This window comes from Capricornis sumatraensis, chromosome 2 (assembly GCF_032405125.1).
Source record: "Capricornis sumatraensis isolate serow.1 chromosome 2, serow.2, whole genome shotgun sequence".
Lineage (NCBI taxonomy): Eukaryota > Metazoa > Chordata > Mammalia > Artiodactyla > Bovidae > Capricornis > Capricornis sumatraensis.
The window spans coordinates 137,061,536-137,080,299 of NC_091070.1; the positions used below are offsets into that span (position 1 = coordinate 137,061,536).

An 18,764-nucleotide genomic window follows, 5' to 3' on the forward strand; every position below is an offset into this window, starting at 1 on the left:
GATTTAATAATTGGAGTTTTATTTTAAATTGGCGTTTTCTATTTTAATGTGTGTCTGTATGGTGGTGGTGGTGGTTTAGTTGCTAAGTCGTGTCTGATTCTTGCAACCCCGTGGACGGTAGCCTGCCAGGCTCCTCTGTCCATGGGATTCTCCAGGATTAAAATGTTTATATATATATATATAGTCTATATATAAAACATATATATATATACACACATAGCTATAGCAAAACTACTCTAATATGTTTCTTACTATCTAAAGCATGTAAGTTGACAATGAACCACCAGCATTTTGTAAGACAGGGAGTAGAGTCACATCTGGTCAGTATGAAGCCACAAACTATGCCAGTCAATTAGCCTGTAACAACTGATTAATATAAGGTTTGCGATGTAAAAAATGTAGACAAAATTTTAAAAAATGTGGAACATCTAAACCACAGCACGTCTCAGTGGTTGCCATATGAAAGGTGGTAAGTGTAATAATGTACTCGGTCATGAAAATTAGTGACAAAGAGAGGTGGGGTCTACTTTCCACATTACATACAAAGTAATTTAGTTTAAAAATACCATTTCTGGAACTCAAGTCAATGGTGAGCGTTGGGGTGATGAGGATAGCCTTGGGGAATTATATTTTATTCCTTGAAACTAGGAAGAATACGTAGGACTACAAAACTAAAAAACATGAAATACTTTTGGAAGTCCGATTAAAAAGTTGTACTACAATTGATTTATAGGTATTAGAAGTGTCTTGGGTTTGTTTTGTTTTATAGAATGTGCCTCTGATTACCTGATCTTGGGTTTCCAGGGGAATGAAAACAATAATACATCATAACTGAAGATGTGTTTAGTAGCAAATGCTGAGCCCTGCATTTCATTCTGATGTCAAGCTTGTTATCAGGGATTATTAGCAGTGATTACCCAAGGTCAGAGCTGCCTATCCAGCTTCCTGCTTAAATGCTCCAGCTTATATGAAACAGAAGCATGCAAGGATGCCATTCTCATGGAACTGCTGCTTCACACATGCATCTTTGGAAACACGGCTGGCATGGAATTTGTATGAAAACGGGTAAATCTGCCAAGAATCACAAAGCAGTGATTACTGTGACAACATGGAATAGCCTGCACTTTATAGTTACCATAATATAAAATGATGAGAATAGTTTAAGACACCTATTTCAACACAGTCGTTATTTTATCAAAGATAGGTGCTGTTCTCTCAAAACCAGGGTGGTGGATTTCATTGCCAATTGCCAAAGAAACGGCAAATGCCTTTTTCCCCCCTTTAACTATTAAGGTGGCTTAGATGAAGTTCAAATTTGCAGAGATTAGTGCCTAATTCTGCGAAAGTGAATTCGGTAAACATCCATTCATTTTCATTAGTGCTTTCTATACAAAGTGGTATTAAAATTAACTCTCAATTACTTGTGGTGTATCTTCTCAAATTTAATTCTTAGTCCTACTGCAAGCCCTTTAGGGAACTTAAATGTAGAGAATAGCAACTAGATTCCTGCTGCCCTATGGGGCAAGTCTTGGTAATGGAGCCACAGGCTTCCCATGGCCTTCAGAGGGGAAACCCAAGCCTCAGCCACGAGTCGTGCCCTGGCAGCCTGATGGCCCTACACTTGGCCGCTCAAGTGGGAAAAGTGGAATCTATGGGTCTTTAAGGAAGGTGTTGAATGTTTACAGCGACTAAAGACAAAAGAGACTGTAGAACATACAAGCTAGTCAAATTTTTCAGTTCGGTCTTTAAAAACAGTTTTGCCTCTTAAGAAAAGGGCAACAATTTAAAGAATTTGGGTATGTGACGGGGATATTGTAGCTAATCTTAATGGTATATAAAAATACTCACCTTTGTATTTACTAATGACTTTACTTGGTTTGAAGAGTATAAAATACTACATAGGGATATATTTACCTCTGTAAAATAAAATCTTTCCAAGGTTTATAATTTTAATTAACAAACTTTCTAGAAAGGGAGAAAACAAGTGTGCTCTTCATTTTTTTTTAAAAGTAGAAATAAACAGAATAATGTATATTAAGCTTTCCATTCATCTCTATTTTACATGATTTAAAACACACAAACTGAGTGGTTAGCTTCTTGTCTGTGTATAATCAAATATGGATGTATAACAGAACTATGCCTCTTAGAACTTGATAGGAGTGCTGATTTTGTAGTTCACAGATTACTTTAGAATAGGAAAAGGGGAAGACATCATTAGAATAGAGTACTCTGAGTAAAAATACTGGGATATTGTTAATTACCTGCTATGAGAAATTTTATGAAATAAAATATTTTCATGTAAGGTCTTTTTATTTGATTTATTTAAAATAATATGAAATTGCTATTGTAAAACATTTACTCCTTATTGCAATGTTTTGTGTCTTGAAAAAACTTATTAGGTTTTATTCCCATGTTCCCAGTGTTCCTATTTATTTTACCTTTTCACTTGTTTCCACATTTATAGTATGACATTTATATATTTTTACAAATGACATTCAGCAAAATGTAACTGCACCTGAAATTCAGACAGCTATGTACCTTTTGGTTTTTACTAATATTCTCAAATCTTTGTAACCCAAATGTTATAAAGGCAATTGAACTTCTGTTCACAAGCTTATAGTAGAATTGCTGCTTTCATCCTAAAAGCATACCATAAGTAAAAGTCTGACAAGTTTAGCTTTGCTAATTGTGTCCCGGTAGTTGGGAGAGACTTCAAGTTTTGAAGTCAGGAAACTAACTCTTTACTAAGCTGTATGATTTGGGTCAATCTGTCTTACTTTTCTCAACTAGAAAATAGGGGAAATTATCAGTGGAATACTTACCATCACAATTTTGTTAATGAGGATTAAGTTAAAAAAAATTGCAAGTCAGTTCACAGTTTACCAAGTATTTCCTGTGCATCCCATATGATACCAATTTGACCAGGAGTTCTCCATGACTTACCTAAGGCACACAGCTATTAAATAGCAAACTGGGACTTGAACCCAGCTCTCCAGCCTCTAAGTCCAGGGATTTCTCCACTAATTCACAAATAATAAGGAAGCACTTTGAAAAACAGAACATACTATAGACATGAACAGTATTATAAAACTTGACCCATTTTAACTGAAAAAAACTTGTCCAGCTATTTTAAGTGACACTTGGCAAATACCTATACAACCTTGACAATCAGATTAGAAAACAATGATCTTAGAATTGCAGAATAGTTTGATGCCTTTTTTTTGATGAAAGGACCACCTTTCATTTTTCAGTTTGTGTATTCTATCTACTCTCTATGTGAAAAAAAATCTACTTTTAACATTGGTTGCCTATATATTACCTATTGTTTGGTAATAGATACATATCTACCCTTCACCATTTTGAATATATGCATTTCTCCAAAGTACATTATGAAGTGAAATTCCATTTCTTATTTATTTTTGCATCACCACCCTTTCTTAAAGATAGGTTCCTCATTGTAAAAGGTAGGAGAAGCTTTTTTAGATGGGAAGGGCACCTGATTCTCCAGCGTTGACATGATCAGTAGTCATACAGGGTGGAAGGAATGCTCAAGGGAACCCTGTGGCCCTGTTTTTCCAGGGCTCCTGTACTTTGGAAACTAAAAGAATTAATTGCCTTGAGCAGTTTTGAAAAATTGCTTCTCCTTTTGGGCTATAGGAAAATTCAATAAATGGAATTTCATTACTGTGGATGGAAAAGTCAAGTAAACTTCTACATTACCAGTTCCTAGTGGCTTTCAATTCCAAATGGCAGTATTTAAAATCAATATTTGTTGATTACCAATTATTTACAAAAGCTTGTGTCTTAGTTTCCCATATCTATAATTAAAATTCTTAAAATGAGTTTACATTTTGAAAGCAGAATGTACAACTTCAAGACTTTAAGATCAGGTTGAAATGACCAGGTTTTAAGATTTCATGCAAAAACAAAGAAGAAGAAAAATAAAAAGAAGATTTTCTACCTCTTAAACATAATTTTTCAGCTCATCATCTTTAAAGCAACAATAAAGAAAGGATTCAAAATACATCCCCCAACTATGATTTCAACCAGCACAAGTGAATTTCAAGTCCACCACAAGGAGGTTTTCTCCATTAAGAAAGTTCATTCTGGCTCAGCTGTGGTGCAAACCACCAGCCTCTCCACCTTAAATAGCTCCCCATCCGCTTGAAAGGCACAGAACAATAGCTGAAATTATAATGGAACTGACCTATGCACACATTCTCATCGTCCAGCTGTGCCGAAGCATTTCTGAAGTAGCCCAGCCTGCATAACTCACAGTGCTGCCCTCTAGTGTTGTGTTTACAGCTCACGCAAATGACTGTATTTAGCAGATCGATATAACTGCATCGATTGGAGTGGCCGAAGCATTCACAATCTTGCAAGGAAGAACAGAAATGTATACAGAGTGTATACAGTTGCGGAGTATCAGCACACTACATGCTCAGATAAAATGAGAAGTGGAGAAAAGATGGCGGAATGGCATTACATGTATGTGATTCCACACGACACATGGTGACCACAGGTGGTTGAGACTGGCATGAAGTAGCATCTGTTTCAAGCAGGAGAGAAAGGTTGGACATTCAGAACATGATCAGAGGGTGTTAATTCTTGGCAGACAATATGAACAGAAGCATTTGCAGGTGTACACCTTTTAAAATTTGGGAAAGCTTGTTTCCAATGATGCAAAAGTCTAATTTTTGCACATTAAAAACTTCACTGTCTTTGCATCACTTCCTTCATTTTCTCTTCATATCTGCAGTCTTAAAAGAGAAGGAGGAAAGACTGTCAGCGTCTAAGGCCTGATTCTGCCATCACTCACGACTCCTTTGTTTAGAGCCGTACTATCATTTATGTCAAGATAGTAACTCAGTCAGAGTTTCATAGAAGAAATCATGACAAATTTAATACGAGTCTAGACAATTAAACAATTGTTTATTTTTGTTCCTTCCAATCGGTAAGAAGAGAATATGGCTTTTTGTAATCCTTTCATCAGGCCAAATCTGCATGTTTGCTTATGTGTGAGAGAGAATATAAAAAACAGGGAGATTATTGGTATGAAAAGAGTGTGATTAAGATTTCCTTTTCTTGCAAGTTTTAAGCTAAGTCTACTCCAAAATAAGAGTCAGGCAGCTGCTGTACCCTTAGATTTCTCTTTGTCTTCTCAAAGTGTTGGAGGGTCCTCTAAGGTTTAGGGGTGATGGTGATAATTAGACAAGGAGTTGTGGAAGGGTGGAGAGTGACTCAATTGTCTCTCTCTTGTATCTCAACCAAAGCAAGTTATTAATCTAATTCAACTTTTTAAAAAGAAAAAAAGCCTCTACTGGTGCAGTAGTTATTAAATCAGATAGAAAGAAAGCGTGACAAGTAACTTGGTGGGGAATCTGTTTTGTTTTCTTAAAATATGGGGTTAGGCCTAGCTCACAATTATAAGGAAGGTCAACTATGAAACTGCAAACCTTGTTTGTCTAAAAATATCCCTCTCAATAATGTCTGGCTTTTATTTTCTCCCACCAGGAAGCCAAACAGTCACTATTTGAGCCCATTCATTCATGCAATAAGTAATTTATTCAGTTGGTTTATGTGTTAGGTACAATGCAAAGTGCTGAATTACTCTTTTGCCCTAGAATAAAATTTTAGAAGCACTGCATTTGATGACCAGAGTAAAAATGAGTGTCATCAAAATGAGTAAGGAAGAAGGGTGATTAGATTTTAATTTTAAATTAACATCTGCCACTCATCAGAATGGTATAGATTCATTTATATGACAGCCAGTTATTACAGCAGAGAGTTGAGGGCAAGGTCCCAACAGAATGAAATCAAATTTGGATAGAAGCAGAGGAGGACACTGGAAAGAGTGAAGACTGGGAGATACTCAGGAATGGGGTTAGCATCTTAGAGACCCCAGGCGCTTAAGAGAAAGGCAAGAGGAACGGGAGGTTCCTGAAGGCAAGGCCCTTTGTTCACTGCAGGCCAGCTTTGTCACTGTGTGCTGGTGCACTGGGGATGCAGAGTGGGAGTGGGGATTGGGAGGAACCAGAGGGAGGAGAGTTCTGGAAGGAGGCCGTATGGGAGGTGGGGTAAGATAATCCTGCAAACAGTCTAAGTCATGCCAAATTAGTAATAATAACAGCAACAAGAAAAATTATAAAATTATGTATCACCAAATTAAATTCTCTTAGAAGACAAACATTTCACCCCATACATTATATCTCCCTGAGTTCAACCTAGTTTGGGCTGGCATTTCTGACTCCCTCAGAAACCCAAAGGGCTTCTCCAACTTTCCTTAGTTGAGGGTTTGGAACAGGGAGAATCTTTCTGGCCTGGAGCCACCCCAGAGCAGTAGTTTCAGGGAGGAGACCCACATCTCAGATCTAATTGCTTCCCAAGGACTTCTTCAGAGCTGCCTGGATTTCCCGAGGAGTGGGTACTCAGGGCCTCAGGCTCTCCCTCTCTAGAAGATGCCCCTAAGTGGTTTTTGCTCTTCACTCAACCCTGCCCTAGGTTAGTACTCTGTGCACCTAATGCAATTAATCCAGAGTTTTTTTAAGAGAATCTTTTTTGTACATGAATTCATCCTAGGAACTTTTCAGAACCACACAGAAGTCAGTTATTGTTGTCAAGATGCTTGTTTAAGGTAAGACAAATGCGCTCAGATAACTAGAAAAAAAATAAGAGGATGTGCTAAAACACACACACACACACACACACTCAGCAACACACACACAGACATGCCAAGTTATATAAGGAGAAACTCATTTAACTTGAGGAAAATTAGGAAAAACTAACTTAAAATTGAATATTCTATGAGGGCAGGTAAGGTTTATTTTTTTTTAAAAGAGGAGGAAATGAGCATTTCCGGTGAGAATAGACTGTGCGAAGACGTAACATGGGGGAATAGGTGAGAACAGGGCTGGAGAAGTTTCATAACACGGCTCCTTTCTGGGTAAGATCTGCCCAGCAGCCAGCACTACATGCTGGACTTCACCTAACAAAGCTTTATCCACCAAAAAAAAACATGTCTGTAGACATTCAAGTTGAATAAAGACCCAATCCATGTTAGAAACTCACTGTTAACTACTATTCTTTGAATGCAACAAACAATATGCATTTATATGACATTAACTATTTGTTTCTGGGTCTCATTTGAAAACTAATTTATCAATTTTGACAGGAGATTTAAATAATATAAATTACAGAAATAATTTACATACAAAACTGCACACAGCTAAACACTCAATATTATAAGCTTGTTTCAGAAGATATGTGGATATTCTAAATATCTTTAGAATCTAAGAAACAAGCTAATAGTAACTTTATTCCTTTAAAACTTCTAAGGTTCTTCTGAGACTTTGATAAATCTGTCTTCTCTGGCCATGGTATATTTGAGAATGCAAAATGAGAAGAAGATATTTGAAAGGGATTTCAAAAACACCAGAGCACTATATAAATTCAAGACATTTCAAATGTAATGATTAAACTTCTATATTACTTTTCAGTTTTCTGTTAATTTTTTTGTTAATTTCCCATTCTTTAGGAACCAGTCTTTTTCACACAGGCGCAGAATCCATGAATGATCATTAATGATACAGTTAGAGCTGCACAATCTTATTAAGATCCAGAAGGGATGATATTAATAGACCATAATTCACTGGTCCTCTAATTCACTTACCCACCATTTCATCCTTTCCCCTTTTTTTTTTTACAAAGTATAGAGTACATGGCCCATCCTTATAATCACTTGCTTTTATGTAGTCTTATCTTCCTCATCCCCAAATTCCCACCCTCAATTACAGACTTCTGGGAAAATCTGATCCTGGTTAAATCCAACCCTCTACTTCTCAATGTCTATACCCCAGCAGCTAAGTGTGGCTGGGCCTCTTTCCAACTATTTCGAAACAAGTCTCACTTTAACTTCATGACCATAGGGCTTTCTGGCAACGCTTTCCGAATCAGGGGGCTTCTGGGACACCACTCTCTCTTGGTTCACTTCCTTCCCCACCTATCACTGCTTTCCCCCCCTCTTCTGCATTTTCTTGTATCTTCTCAAATGTCTGAGGGCTCAAACCTTGCACCTATTTGCTCTTTAGGCTAACCCAGAGCTAGGGTTTGTTGCCCAGCCTCATAACTTTATAAGCAGCAGTATACTCTGTGTGTGTGCATGCTTAGTTGCTCAGTCCTGTCTGACTCTTTGTGACCCCATGGACTGTAGCTCTCCAGGCTCCTCTGTTCATGGTATTTTCCAGGCAAGAACACTGGAGCGGGTTGTCATTTCCTACTCCAGGGGATCTTTCCGACCCCGAGATCAAACCGGCTTCCCCTGCATTGGCAGGCAGATTCTTTACCACTGTGCCACCTGACTTTTCCAAAATAGTTATTTCCAGCCTAGACCAACTTCCCAGCTAGTTGGTGAGACTTCATCCAAACCGATATATGCAACTGCCTTCTTAATGTCTCCACTTGGACATTTAATAGATATCTCAATTTTAACACATTCAAAACTGAGCTCATAGGTTATCCTTCCCAAATCTGCTACTTACATAAGCAGCCAGCCCTATATTTTGATAAATGACAACTCCATTCCACCAATTGCTTTGATCAAAATTCCTGGAGTTGTTCTTGATACCAATCTTTTTCTCATTCCCTTCCCCTCCCCAACCCTATGACCAACCAATCAGCAGATCCTTGTGACTACTCTTTGAAAATACATTCTACATCTCACCATCTCATCCTTAGTACTTGGATTACTGCTGTTGTTCTCAAACTGCTCTCCTGGCTTCCATCCATGTGATGGTCTCCCCAACACAGCAGCCAAAGTAACTGTTTCCAAACTTAGATTAGGTCATGACATCCCTTTGCCCATAATCCTAATCACTTCCTGCCTCATTCAGAATAAAAGGCAGAATTTCAGTTCATTTATTCCCAATTAATATGGCCCCTGGCTTCCCAGGGATTCTCTACTGTCACACTCCTTCTCGCTCACTGTACAATGCCTCCGCGTTGCTCTGAAAACTTGCCAAGCACTTCCCCAGGGCCTTTGCACTTGCTCTTTCCTCTGACCTACCCCTCCCCCAGATTTCCCTGTGAATTGCTGCTTCACTTTGTTTTTAGGTCTCTGCTCAGAGAAAATTCTGTGACTATCTGAAATAACAGTTCCTGACTCAAACACATTAATCTCCCCCCTCCTCCTATTTAAATTTTTGGAGTATTTAGAGTATCCGAAAATTATGTTAACATTTTCTGCCCTATATTTTGAATGTAAATACATGCATGCAGAGTGTGTCCATTTTGTTCACAGATGTAAACAGAACTCAACACATCACCGAGCATATACTAAGTACTCAAAATATGTTGAATGAATGAATCAGTGAGTCAGTGAATCAGTGAGGATCCTGAAGCATCTTCTTTTGGAAAGCAGAGGAAGACACAGAGGAAGGTCATGCTTAAATTCATTTCAAAAGCCATAAGAGTCTGGCTATATTCCATATATTAAAGAGTTCAGAAAAACAGCAGTCATATATCAAGCTGTAACTGAGTCAGTAAATATTTTAGTTGAGAGTTGACTATATGTCTATACAGATCAATTTCAGTAGGAAAAAGGAAATTCTCAAAAAATTGCTATGGTTTTACACAGCTTTTCCATCTCAAATCACACTGTAGACTCTATTTTATTTTTCAGGTATGTTTTGACTACTGCGGACAAGCTAAAACATTTGCATAGTATGGCATAGCAATGCATTTTGATCGAGAACCACCTTATACGAGGGGACAACAAGAATGAGGCCCAGGCCTGAAGAGTGTGGCGCTGAGTTTCTCAACCTCAGCACTACTGACATCTGGGGCAAATCATTCTTGGTTTTCCTAAATGTAGGCTATTGAGAAGCATTCCTGACCTCTACCCACTAGAGGCAATAGCAACTCCTAAGCTGTGACAACCAAGAGTCCCCTGGGAGAGCAAACCCCTCCATCTGACATACATGACATCATATAAGGCAGTTACGATGATATGTTACTTAAGAACTGGCTGATGCATGCATTCTAAGTTGTTCCAGTCATGTCCGACTCTTTGGGACCCCATGGACTGTAGTCCCCAGGCTCCTCTGTGCATGGGATTCTTCAGGCAAGAATACTGGAGTGGGTTGCCATGCCCTGCTCCACGGGCTCTTCCTGATCAAACCTGCATCTCCTGCAACTCCTGCATTACAGGTGGATTCTTTACCGCTAAGCCACCCAGGAAGCCCTAAGAACTGGCTCGTTAAGAGCAATAAAAGCTAGCAGTGTTTCAGTAGAAGGAGAGTTCAAAGTTGTCAAAGATTAGGAGAGAACCAAATCTCTTCTAAGGTTTAAAGACTTTCTGACTGGAATTGGCTGGGGAAGGCCTCGGTAGGTAGGAGTTACAGAAAAAAGAAAAAAGGTTAGAGAGAAAGAATGAAAGAAAAAGAATATTAAGACTAGGAGAAGGGGTAAATGTCTTGGTCTCTTCTTTCTTACTACTCCCCATGTTTCCTTCAATTCCATTATTATTTTACCTATGTACTGTAATACAAGATACATCACAGAATATAAGATAATGGACCCTGAATGTGGCATCAGTCAGTCAGTTCAGTTCAGTCACTCAGTCGTGTCCGACTCTTTGCGACCCCATGAATCGCAGCACGCCAGGCCTCTCTGTCCATCACCAACTCCCGGAGTTCACTCAGACTCACGTCCATCGAGTCAGTGATGCCATCCAGCCGTCTCATCCTCTGTCATCCCCTTCTCCTCCTGCCCCCATTAATTTTAGGGCCAAGTGAGGAAAGCTTATTCAAAGTCAGAGCTGGTGAAAATTAATTTTAGTCACTCAAAAAGAGAGGATTTGGGGAAAAGACTTTAGGTGAAAGAACTGTAATTCTTAAAAAGCGTTTTCCCTTCACTACATTAGCAGAGTCACCAAGCCTCCAGGGGCTACCCCCAGGCACGGGAATAAAGTGGCTGCAGCATTTTCCTGGTTCCTACCTCACCCCCAAACCTGTCTTGAAACCTTATGTAACTTTTGAAGCCCTTCCATATATATTATTTGATAACAGTGTGGATTATTCTATGATATCTCTAATTCACTAGGTGGCATCTTCTTGCCTCTGGAGATGTGTTCAGATCTCAGTGCTGTGATGCCCAAGAAACTAGAGACTCAATCGTGCAGGGTCAAGTTTCAGGTCAAGAGGCCTCTTGTATATGCAGTCTTTGACATGACAAAAGAGAAGGGTTCTGTAAAGGTTCTAATGGTTCCTTTCTCCTTCACCTCCTTGGTTTCTCTGTAGGTCTGCCTATCACAGGTAAGGAGTAACATCACTACCATGGCGTCAATGACTGCAGTAGGCTACGTACACATGCCCAAATAGGTGGTTGCTCTGTTCCTGAAGAACTTAGTTCTCCAAATTTCAAACCCATTTGGATACCCCTTTAAAGGGCACTGTCAGTGTTTGCTATGTAAAAGCACATCGTGAGGAAAGTTTAAGGCATGCTTTCAATCCTGTCAGTTTCCCTTTCCCATCTTCTGCCCAGCTTCCTCCTTTACTGGATATGCCACGGCAGGACCAGTTCAAGTTAATTAAAATCTGGAAAATGATTTGACTCTTTTCAGTAAGGAATAGGGAAGCTATAATTATCATTTTCACCAAGTGGGTCAAACCAAATTCATATATTGTTAATAAATACATTTCTTTGTAAGAGATGTTTTATGAAAAACAAAAATAACCACCTCCCCCCCCCCAAAGAAACATGACATGTACCCAACAGTCAAGGATGGAAAACAAGACACCTGTCACACAGGACATTTAAAGGAAAATGGTGAAATAAAAACAGGAGTCTTTATGTTTCCTGAAAAATCTTCAGTCTGTGAAGATGTGATGACAGATGCCAGCTGGAATGGGCCATTCATGAGTCACAGACGAGATTCTGCTCACTTTCATTTGAAGAAAGTAACGTAACGATTATTTTGGGGTCATAATCAACGCTAAATCCAGTGTAGCTCTTCACTGGTATTTGTTCAAATTCCGTTCAAACAATGTTGGGAAGTGGAAATTCCAAGATACGTCATTTGTCAAATGGGCACCATACATGAACCTGCCATTCCGTTCTCATGAAAAGCATTCTTGAAACTCACTGTGAGTTTCCTTAGTTTCAATGCAAATGAGTAACAATGTAAATAGCTCTAACATTCATGTTCTAAACAGGAACCTAAAGTGTTATAATTCTGATTTGCACATTAATCTTTCAGAAAACAAATATTGCAGCATTTTAAATTTGCAGCAGTCAAATTTCCAAGTGAAGCTTTTTCTCCTCTTATGACAGTACTCAGTACTATTTGATACATTGATCATTATCAATCAACATGCCTCACCAATAAGCTGATGGGTACACTTCACAGATATTCCAGATTCATACAGTGCAATGTTTCACAACACATAACACCATGAAATCACTGTATGAATCCAAGAATTCCTACCTCTCTTGTGGTTTGCAACTTGAACAGAAGAAACTGTTGACAAAGCTAATTTGGGAGCAACTGGATAGGTTTAAAAGAATGAACAGCACATTAGAAACAATAGAGAAAAGTTCAAATTGTAATTACTTATCATCAACCCACTTGAAAAGTAGATACTCCTTGTATCTGTTGCCTCTGGGAGTTAATTTCAATCACAGAGAAAGCTTGTATTTGGCTGAAAATGGTTTGACTTTGTTGTTAATAAAGTTTGGAAGCTTTATTTACAGATGCAAAAAGAATTACCATTTAAATAAATAATCCAGTTATGCAGATTATTTCAATAACATTATGGATATAAGGATCCTCTATTGTCTTTCTCTTATAATAGTAGTTGAGTTGTTGAATTAATTAGTAACATCATTAACTCAATTCACCATGTCTTTCTCTCTGTGTAACAGTAGCCCATCTGCATATAAACCAGTTAAATTACTTTTGCTGAACTGATTAGACATCACAGAACATAGTTAACAATGGTCAACCATTTAGCAGAACCTGGATCTCAGCCTCAGAGTCAATTGGAACCTCTTTCAAAAATGTAGTCTTTTCCTAACAATTGTTACTTTTATGATACCAGTTTGTTAATTGCAGGAATTTTTAAGTTTGCCTGCTTTTGTTTTTCAGTTATTCATGAATAGCCACTTGTGAAAGTAGCAAAAACAGGATAGAGCTTGATGCTTTCTGCAGATGTTGACCAGATAAATTACACCTGCACAGAACTGACCTCTGACAGACAGTACACTTTTAGCTAAAATTTCAAGTTCAAGCACTGTATTCAACTGTGCACCTCTCAAATAAATGTATTTGTACTCATTATCTACATTCTAAAAACTGCAACTAATATTAACTAAAGATTATTTCTGAAAGTTTTTAGTCTTGTGACACTCAGAAAATGTAGCAAAAATAATAAAAGGGTCTCTTTCAGGTTTTGAACAATGCATATCTTGTTCAGCACAAAACTCAAGTTTTCAACAATGCATAATCTTGTTCAGCAGAAAACTCACTGTGAAGTGTTAAGTCTTAGATCCTGTCTTGTATAATTTGTTGAGCTATGAAATTCAATGGGAAATACTGAGTGACATTTCACTGAAGATGCTCTCATTGAACTTGCCAAGGAGCAAAGACGCTAAACCTCCCCACAGTCTTCACAAAATTATACGAATGGGGTGAGCTTGATCTGTATTTCTTCTTCCACATACGTATGTAGAAATTTGAAAAAAATCATTTGGAGCAGATGATTAAGATAATTCTATTTGCTAGTAATACATGTATCTAGGACAGTCTTGATTTCATCACTCTGATCAAGGACTGAAAAAGCAGCCCTTCCACTTTGACTCCTCAACAAATTGCTAATATATTTTGTTTTGCTTAGCAGCTATTTCCTGGTCTCTCCTTTTGCTTATTTCCTCTTCCATCTGCGTTCATTAGAGCTTAAAAGGAACATCCTGTATATAACAAAGGAAGGTGGAAGCCAAAGATGTGCCTTTTTTTGTGTGTGTGAGAAGAAAAGATGCAAAAGAAGACAACTTTCTATTAATATGAACTATTTATACATGGCTATATATATCTATAGGCTAGATGTTAATGTAATTTTAACATTACACTGCATCTGATGAATCTGATTGGCCAGTTTTTAAAGGTTCTATTTTTTCCTCTGTAATCACACTGCTGTCTTCAGTTTCCTTTATTTATTTATTTATGATGTTAGAAGTCAGAAAATAATTACTCCTCTAAGGATAGAAAGAAAACAGGTTGTTCTTAATCCTAACAGAAATTATTAATTGATACAGGATTAAAAGAGGGAAAGACTCGACAGAGAAAATACACTATGATGTAGAAGGGAAGAGGAGGGGGAGAGTGGGAGAGAAAGATCCAAATTCCTGTCAATCAATATGGAACCATAGTTTTAAAAAAGGCAAAAAACAGGTCTCTTCGGGGTTGCAGTACTGCCTTCACTATTTTCCCTAACCCTCAATACAAGTAAACTACCAGTTAGTTTACTTAAGCAAAGCAAAAAGGAGACAGTGAGGACACCCGAGCCACTCAAAAGTTTTTAAGATGTATTATTTATACTCCCCACTGCGATGGCAACAAACACTAGACTTCTCTTGGGACTGGCTGACATTCAATGTAAACTTGATAAAGGTCTTATAGCTTCTGTGCCATCTAATCTTTCCTACACTTGTTGCTATAATACTTCTGGGACACTTCATATTAGAAAAAATATTTGAGTTATGATTTTTTTCGAAGGCATGACATTGATGATAATGCTCTTATTTAGTGCTTAAAAAAATAGAATGTGGGATTTTCCCCCTAAACATGTGGGATTTTATATCAGTAGGAATTTGACATGCTCCTACCTTGGTTGGGGTTAGAAACCTCAAGGGAAGAAATATTCGGCCATTTCCTATTAAACTTTGGAGGATCTGTATGCATCAGGAAAAATCAGGGTTTGTTATATTCAGCTAGAATACCCTTTGGTTTAAACAGAAAACTAAATGGACAAAGACACAAACCACACATCTGCTCTTTAACTTGGCTGTGATGCACTTAACACAACATGACTCCCACACCAGACAAAAGCAAGCAATTGATGATTCCCAAAACATTGAATGGACATTAAATATATAGCCTGTTCCCTAACAAAGCTATATGTATTAACTTTTGTAATAAAGTAGAGTGTTCTTACAAATAACTAAATAGGGACTTCAGCAATTCAAATCATTATATAAAGCTGCTGCCTGAAACTGGAAGATAACGGGTAAGAAATAATTTCTCACTTGAGAATTCCATTCGTTGCAATTTATATTTACAGATATGAGCTGGTTACATTAGTCTTCAGGAGAGATTCTTTAGGGTATGTTTTAAGTGTGAGCCATTATCTCTGCAAAGAAGTGGATTTATTTCCTATTTGTTTTTACGCAATTTCTCAGAGAAAGAAAGAGAAGGATTACTGGCGATTCTGGCTTAAGGAAAACAGACCAAGGTACTCTGATCATATCTCAGGTTTGTATGTATGGGTGTGTATATGTTTTCATGACGTTTTTAACTGAAACTGTATCTCTAAAGTTTTTGGTTCCAATCCAGAAATAATGATAAAGATTGTAAATTTAAGAATTAATGTTATTTTTTCCTTAGATTCACCCATGTTTAAAAGAAATGACTGGAAAAGCAGGAAAATAACCGGATTTAGGATTGAGTGCTTTAAAACTATTTTTGCTAAGGTACATAGAAGATAACTATTAAAGCAGCCATTTCATGACTCAAATCTGCCATTCACTGAGATCAGTTCAAAACTATATTTCTAGTGTGATCCTTTGAGGCCATCCAAGTCTGCAAGGAGAGTTCTTGCCTCTAAACTGCTATAGCATGTGACCTCCTGTGTTCCTTATTTTTCATGGATATGTGGATAAATTTTATGTCTACTTCTTGTCTCTGTAATTAACTTGAATCCCTTTGAGAAAGGGCAAAGCCTTCCAGAAGGAAATATTTAATAACTGAGTAATTGGTATAAAGTGGCTGCTGCTGCTAAGTCGCTTCAGTCATGTCTGACTCTGCGTGACCCCATAGATGGCAGCCCACCAGCTCCCCCGTCCCTGGGATTCTCCAGGCAAGAACACTGGAGTGGGTTACCATTTCCTTCTCCAATGCATGGAAGTGAAAAGTGAAAGTGAAGTCGTGTCCAACTCTTAGCGACCCCATGGACTGCAGCCTACCAGGCTCCTCTGTCCATGGGATTTTCCAGGCAAGAGTGCTGGAGTTGGGTGCCATTGCCTTCTCTGATCAAGTGGGTAGGCTACTGTAAACAGGTATTATCAGACTGTTTTCCTCATAATTAGGTTATAGTGAATAACATTCTTGCAAGACACGGAACTTTCACTGTAACTTTGGCTTTTTAATATTAGAAAAGCTGATCTACTGTTGCTCTGTGTGTATGTTACACCCACGTAAAAGCAAAGGGTTAGATATCTCTGTATCTTCAAAATTTGTGAATTTTGAAATTATGAAAAAAGAATGAATTCTGAAATTAGGAAAAAAGAATGTAATAATTTTCCACATCTGTAGGTGTTACTAAGTAAATAGATATTTGGTAATATGTAGGCAAGATATGCAAGTTATTGACTGAATATTACTTTCCATGTGAGTACTTTGGTGATGGGGAGAAATGGAATTAACAGAACAAGCCTACTTGAACTGTGATAGTCACTTTGAAAAACAAGTGATTTTTAGAAATCGTTTATTTAGAAAAAATTTCAAATCACTGTTAATAGTTTTATATTGAAAATATATTTATGTATATTATTAGCATCAAATTAGGAACAATTTAGTTCTCTGAAATGGTTTTCTCCATCTTTTTCTGTAGGAGAGGTAAATATAGGTCATATCTGGGGGTGCTGCTTGCAAGTTTAATGTTAAGTATTCAGTGGCTTGGTTTACCTGATGAAGTGAAAGTAATACTATAATTAATCATTTTGGTAATAAGCTCTGCCAAGAAATTTTAAGTGAAGACAAAATTTTACACTAAACCAATTTAGAAGTGAGTTTTGAAAATTAACTTTATAAATTAAGCTCTATTCCATATTCTAATATAATAAATATTTGTTTAAGCCTATATTTTATATTTATACTCTTTTATGATTTTCCTCCAAGATACTGAGGTTCCATATAGAGGATCTTCCTACATATATAAAAAACTAATGTAGGTGATTCTACTTTTGAATTGTTAACTGCTTGACCTGTATGAAATTATCAAGAGAGACACCTCAGTTACAATCTGATTCCTACCTAGAAGGTTATTTTCTTCTGTATTATGTACTTATGATAGTTTCTTGGGGAAGAGGAGAGTGTAGCTTTTCTATTTTCTTTGAAATACAGACTCTTTTTTCCAAATGATTTTCATTGGGTGGGATGCCTAACCTTCCTGAAAAATTAAAACTCACAATCACCAGCATTTACTTAGAAATCCTAAACCTAATCTATACATGTCTCTAGTGGGACAAAATTTTACATGTGATATCTCTTCCTTGGGAGGAAAAATGTCTTGAAAAAATATATTGAAATGTGTGGACCCTTAACTCCTATAGCATGGTACTCTTTGTACATGTTTTAATATTTGCTCATCATAGAACTTTCAAATTTAATATCTCCTCTTAAAATTTTGAATTTTTATTTTGTCTTATAACTGCAAAGGCAAGTAAGAAAACTTTAAATCAGCCAGTTACTATTTGACTACTCTTGTTACTCAAAGATCCTGGCACATAAATATTCAATCAATATTACTAACATTTAATTCCAAGAAGTAAATTAGGCATATTGGAGGGTAAGTTAATTATATAATTAAGACAAATTCTATGTTATCATATTCAATTCTAATAAAAGTCCTTGCATAACATGAAGCCTCTGAGAATTTTTAGCCAGTGGCCATTGATTTCAAATAGTTAAGAGACTGCAAACAGAAAGAAAAGTACAACACATCAAAAGCATTGGTACTACCTCTAGGTGAACTATTGCAGAATTTTAAAATTTCATTCTTTCATGAATTTACTAAGGAGTATCTTTGTGTCCATATGAAGGTCTCAAAGTGTTAGTATGTTGCAAGGCAAAAAGTATTAGGAATCAGAAGGTAAAGGATCTGGTCCCAGTTCTGGTAAGTAGTTGTCAGGCAGTTAATTCCCTGGACTTCAGTTTCCTTATCTGTAAGGTAAAGGTGCTGGACTGAAAGATGTCTGTGTTTTCTCTCAGCCATTAAGTTCTATCACTCCAATGGTTCTTTTATGACCTGGCGGTGTCACGCTGGAATTCATGGAAGGATAAAGCCCACTGGAATGAGGTACATGTTCTTTGTAGAATCTAGGGGATTTAGGGGATTAAGAATCCCTTGTGTGGAAGGAAAAATTATTGTTACACATTGTAACTGTGGACCTGTGACTATCATAGTGAAACCCACTATGGAGTTGAGAAATTATTACTGAGGTAAGGGGAAGGATCATCATATGTGTCCAATGGGATTGTAGATGGCCAATCCTTCAAAAATAGCCTCTTATGGAAATTTCTAGTTCTCAAGGATCCTGATCCCACAAACCTGGAAAAATGGACTGAACATGTCTTGATGATCTCACCTTAGCTCGGTGAATGTGGAGACCAAAGATTTCATACACCAAAACTATCCCACCTTTACAAAGAAAAAGAATATCTGAAATGCCCATCATATACTATTACTCTATCGTCATTGATAAATTTTCAAATT

General features: G+C 37.3%; 1 protein-coding gene across 1 annotated transcript in view; it reads right to left on the reverse strand.

Moving 5' to 3' along the window:
* The window catches only part of NTNG1 (netrin G1), a 354,379-nt gene that overhangs the window by 51,187 nt on the left and 284,428 nt on the right, over positions 1 to 18,764 (reverse strand). Inside the window, exon 5 of the mRNA XM_068966041.1 lies at positions 14,878 to 14,943. Coding sequence (XP_068822142.1) covers positions 14,878 to 14,943 — 66 coding nt within the window. The remainder of the gene's footprint in view (positions 1 to 14,877; positions 14,944 to 18,764) is intronic.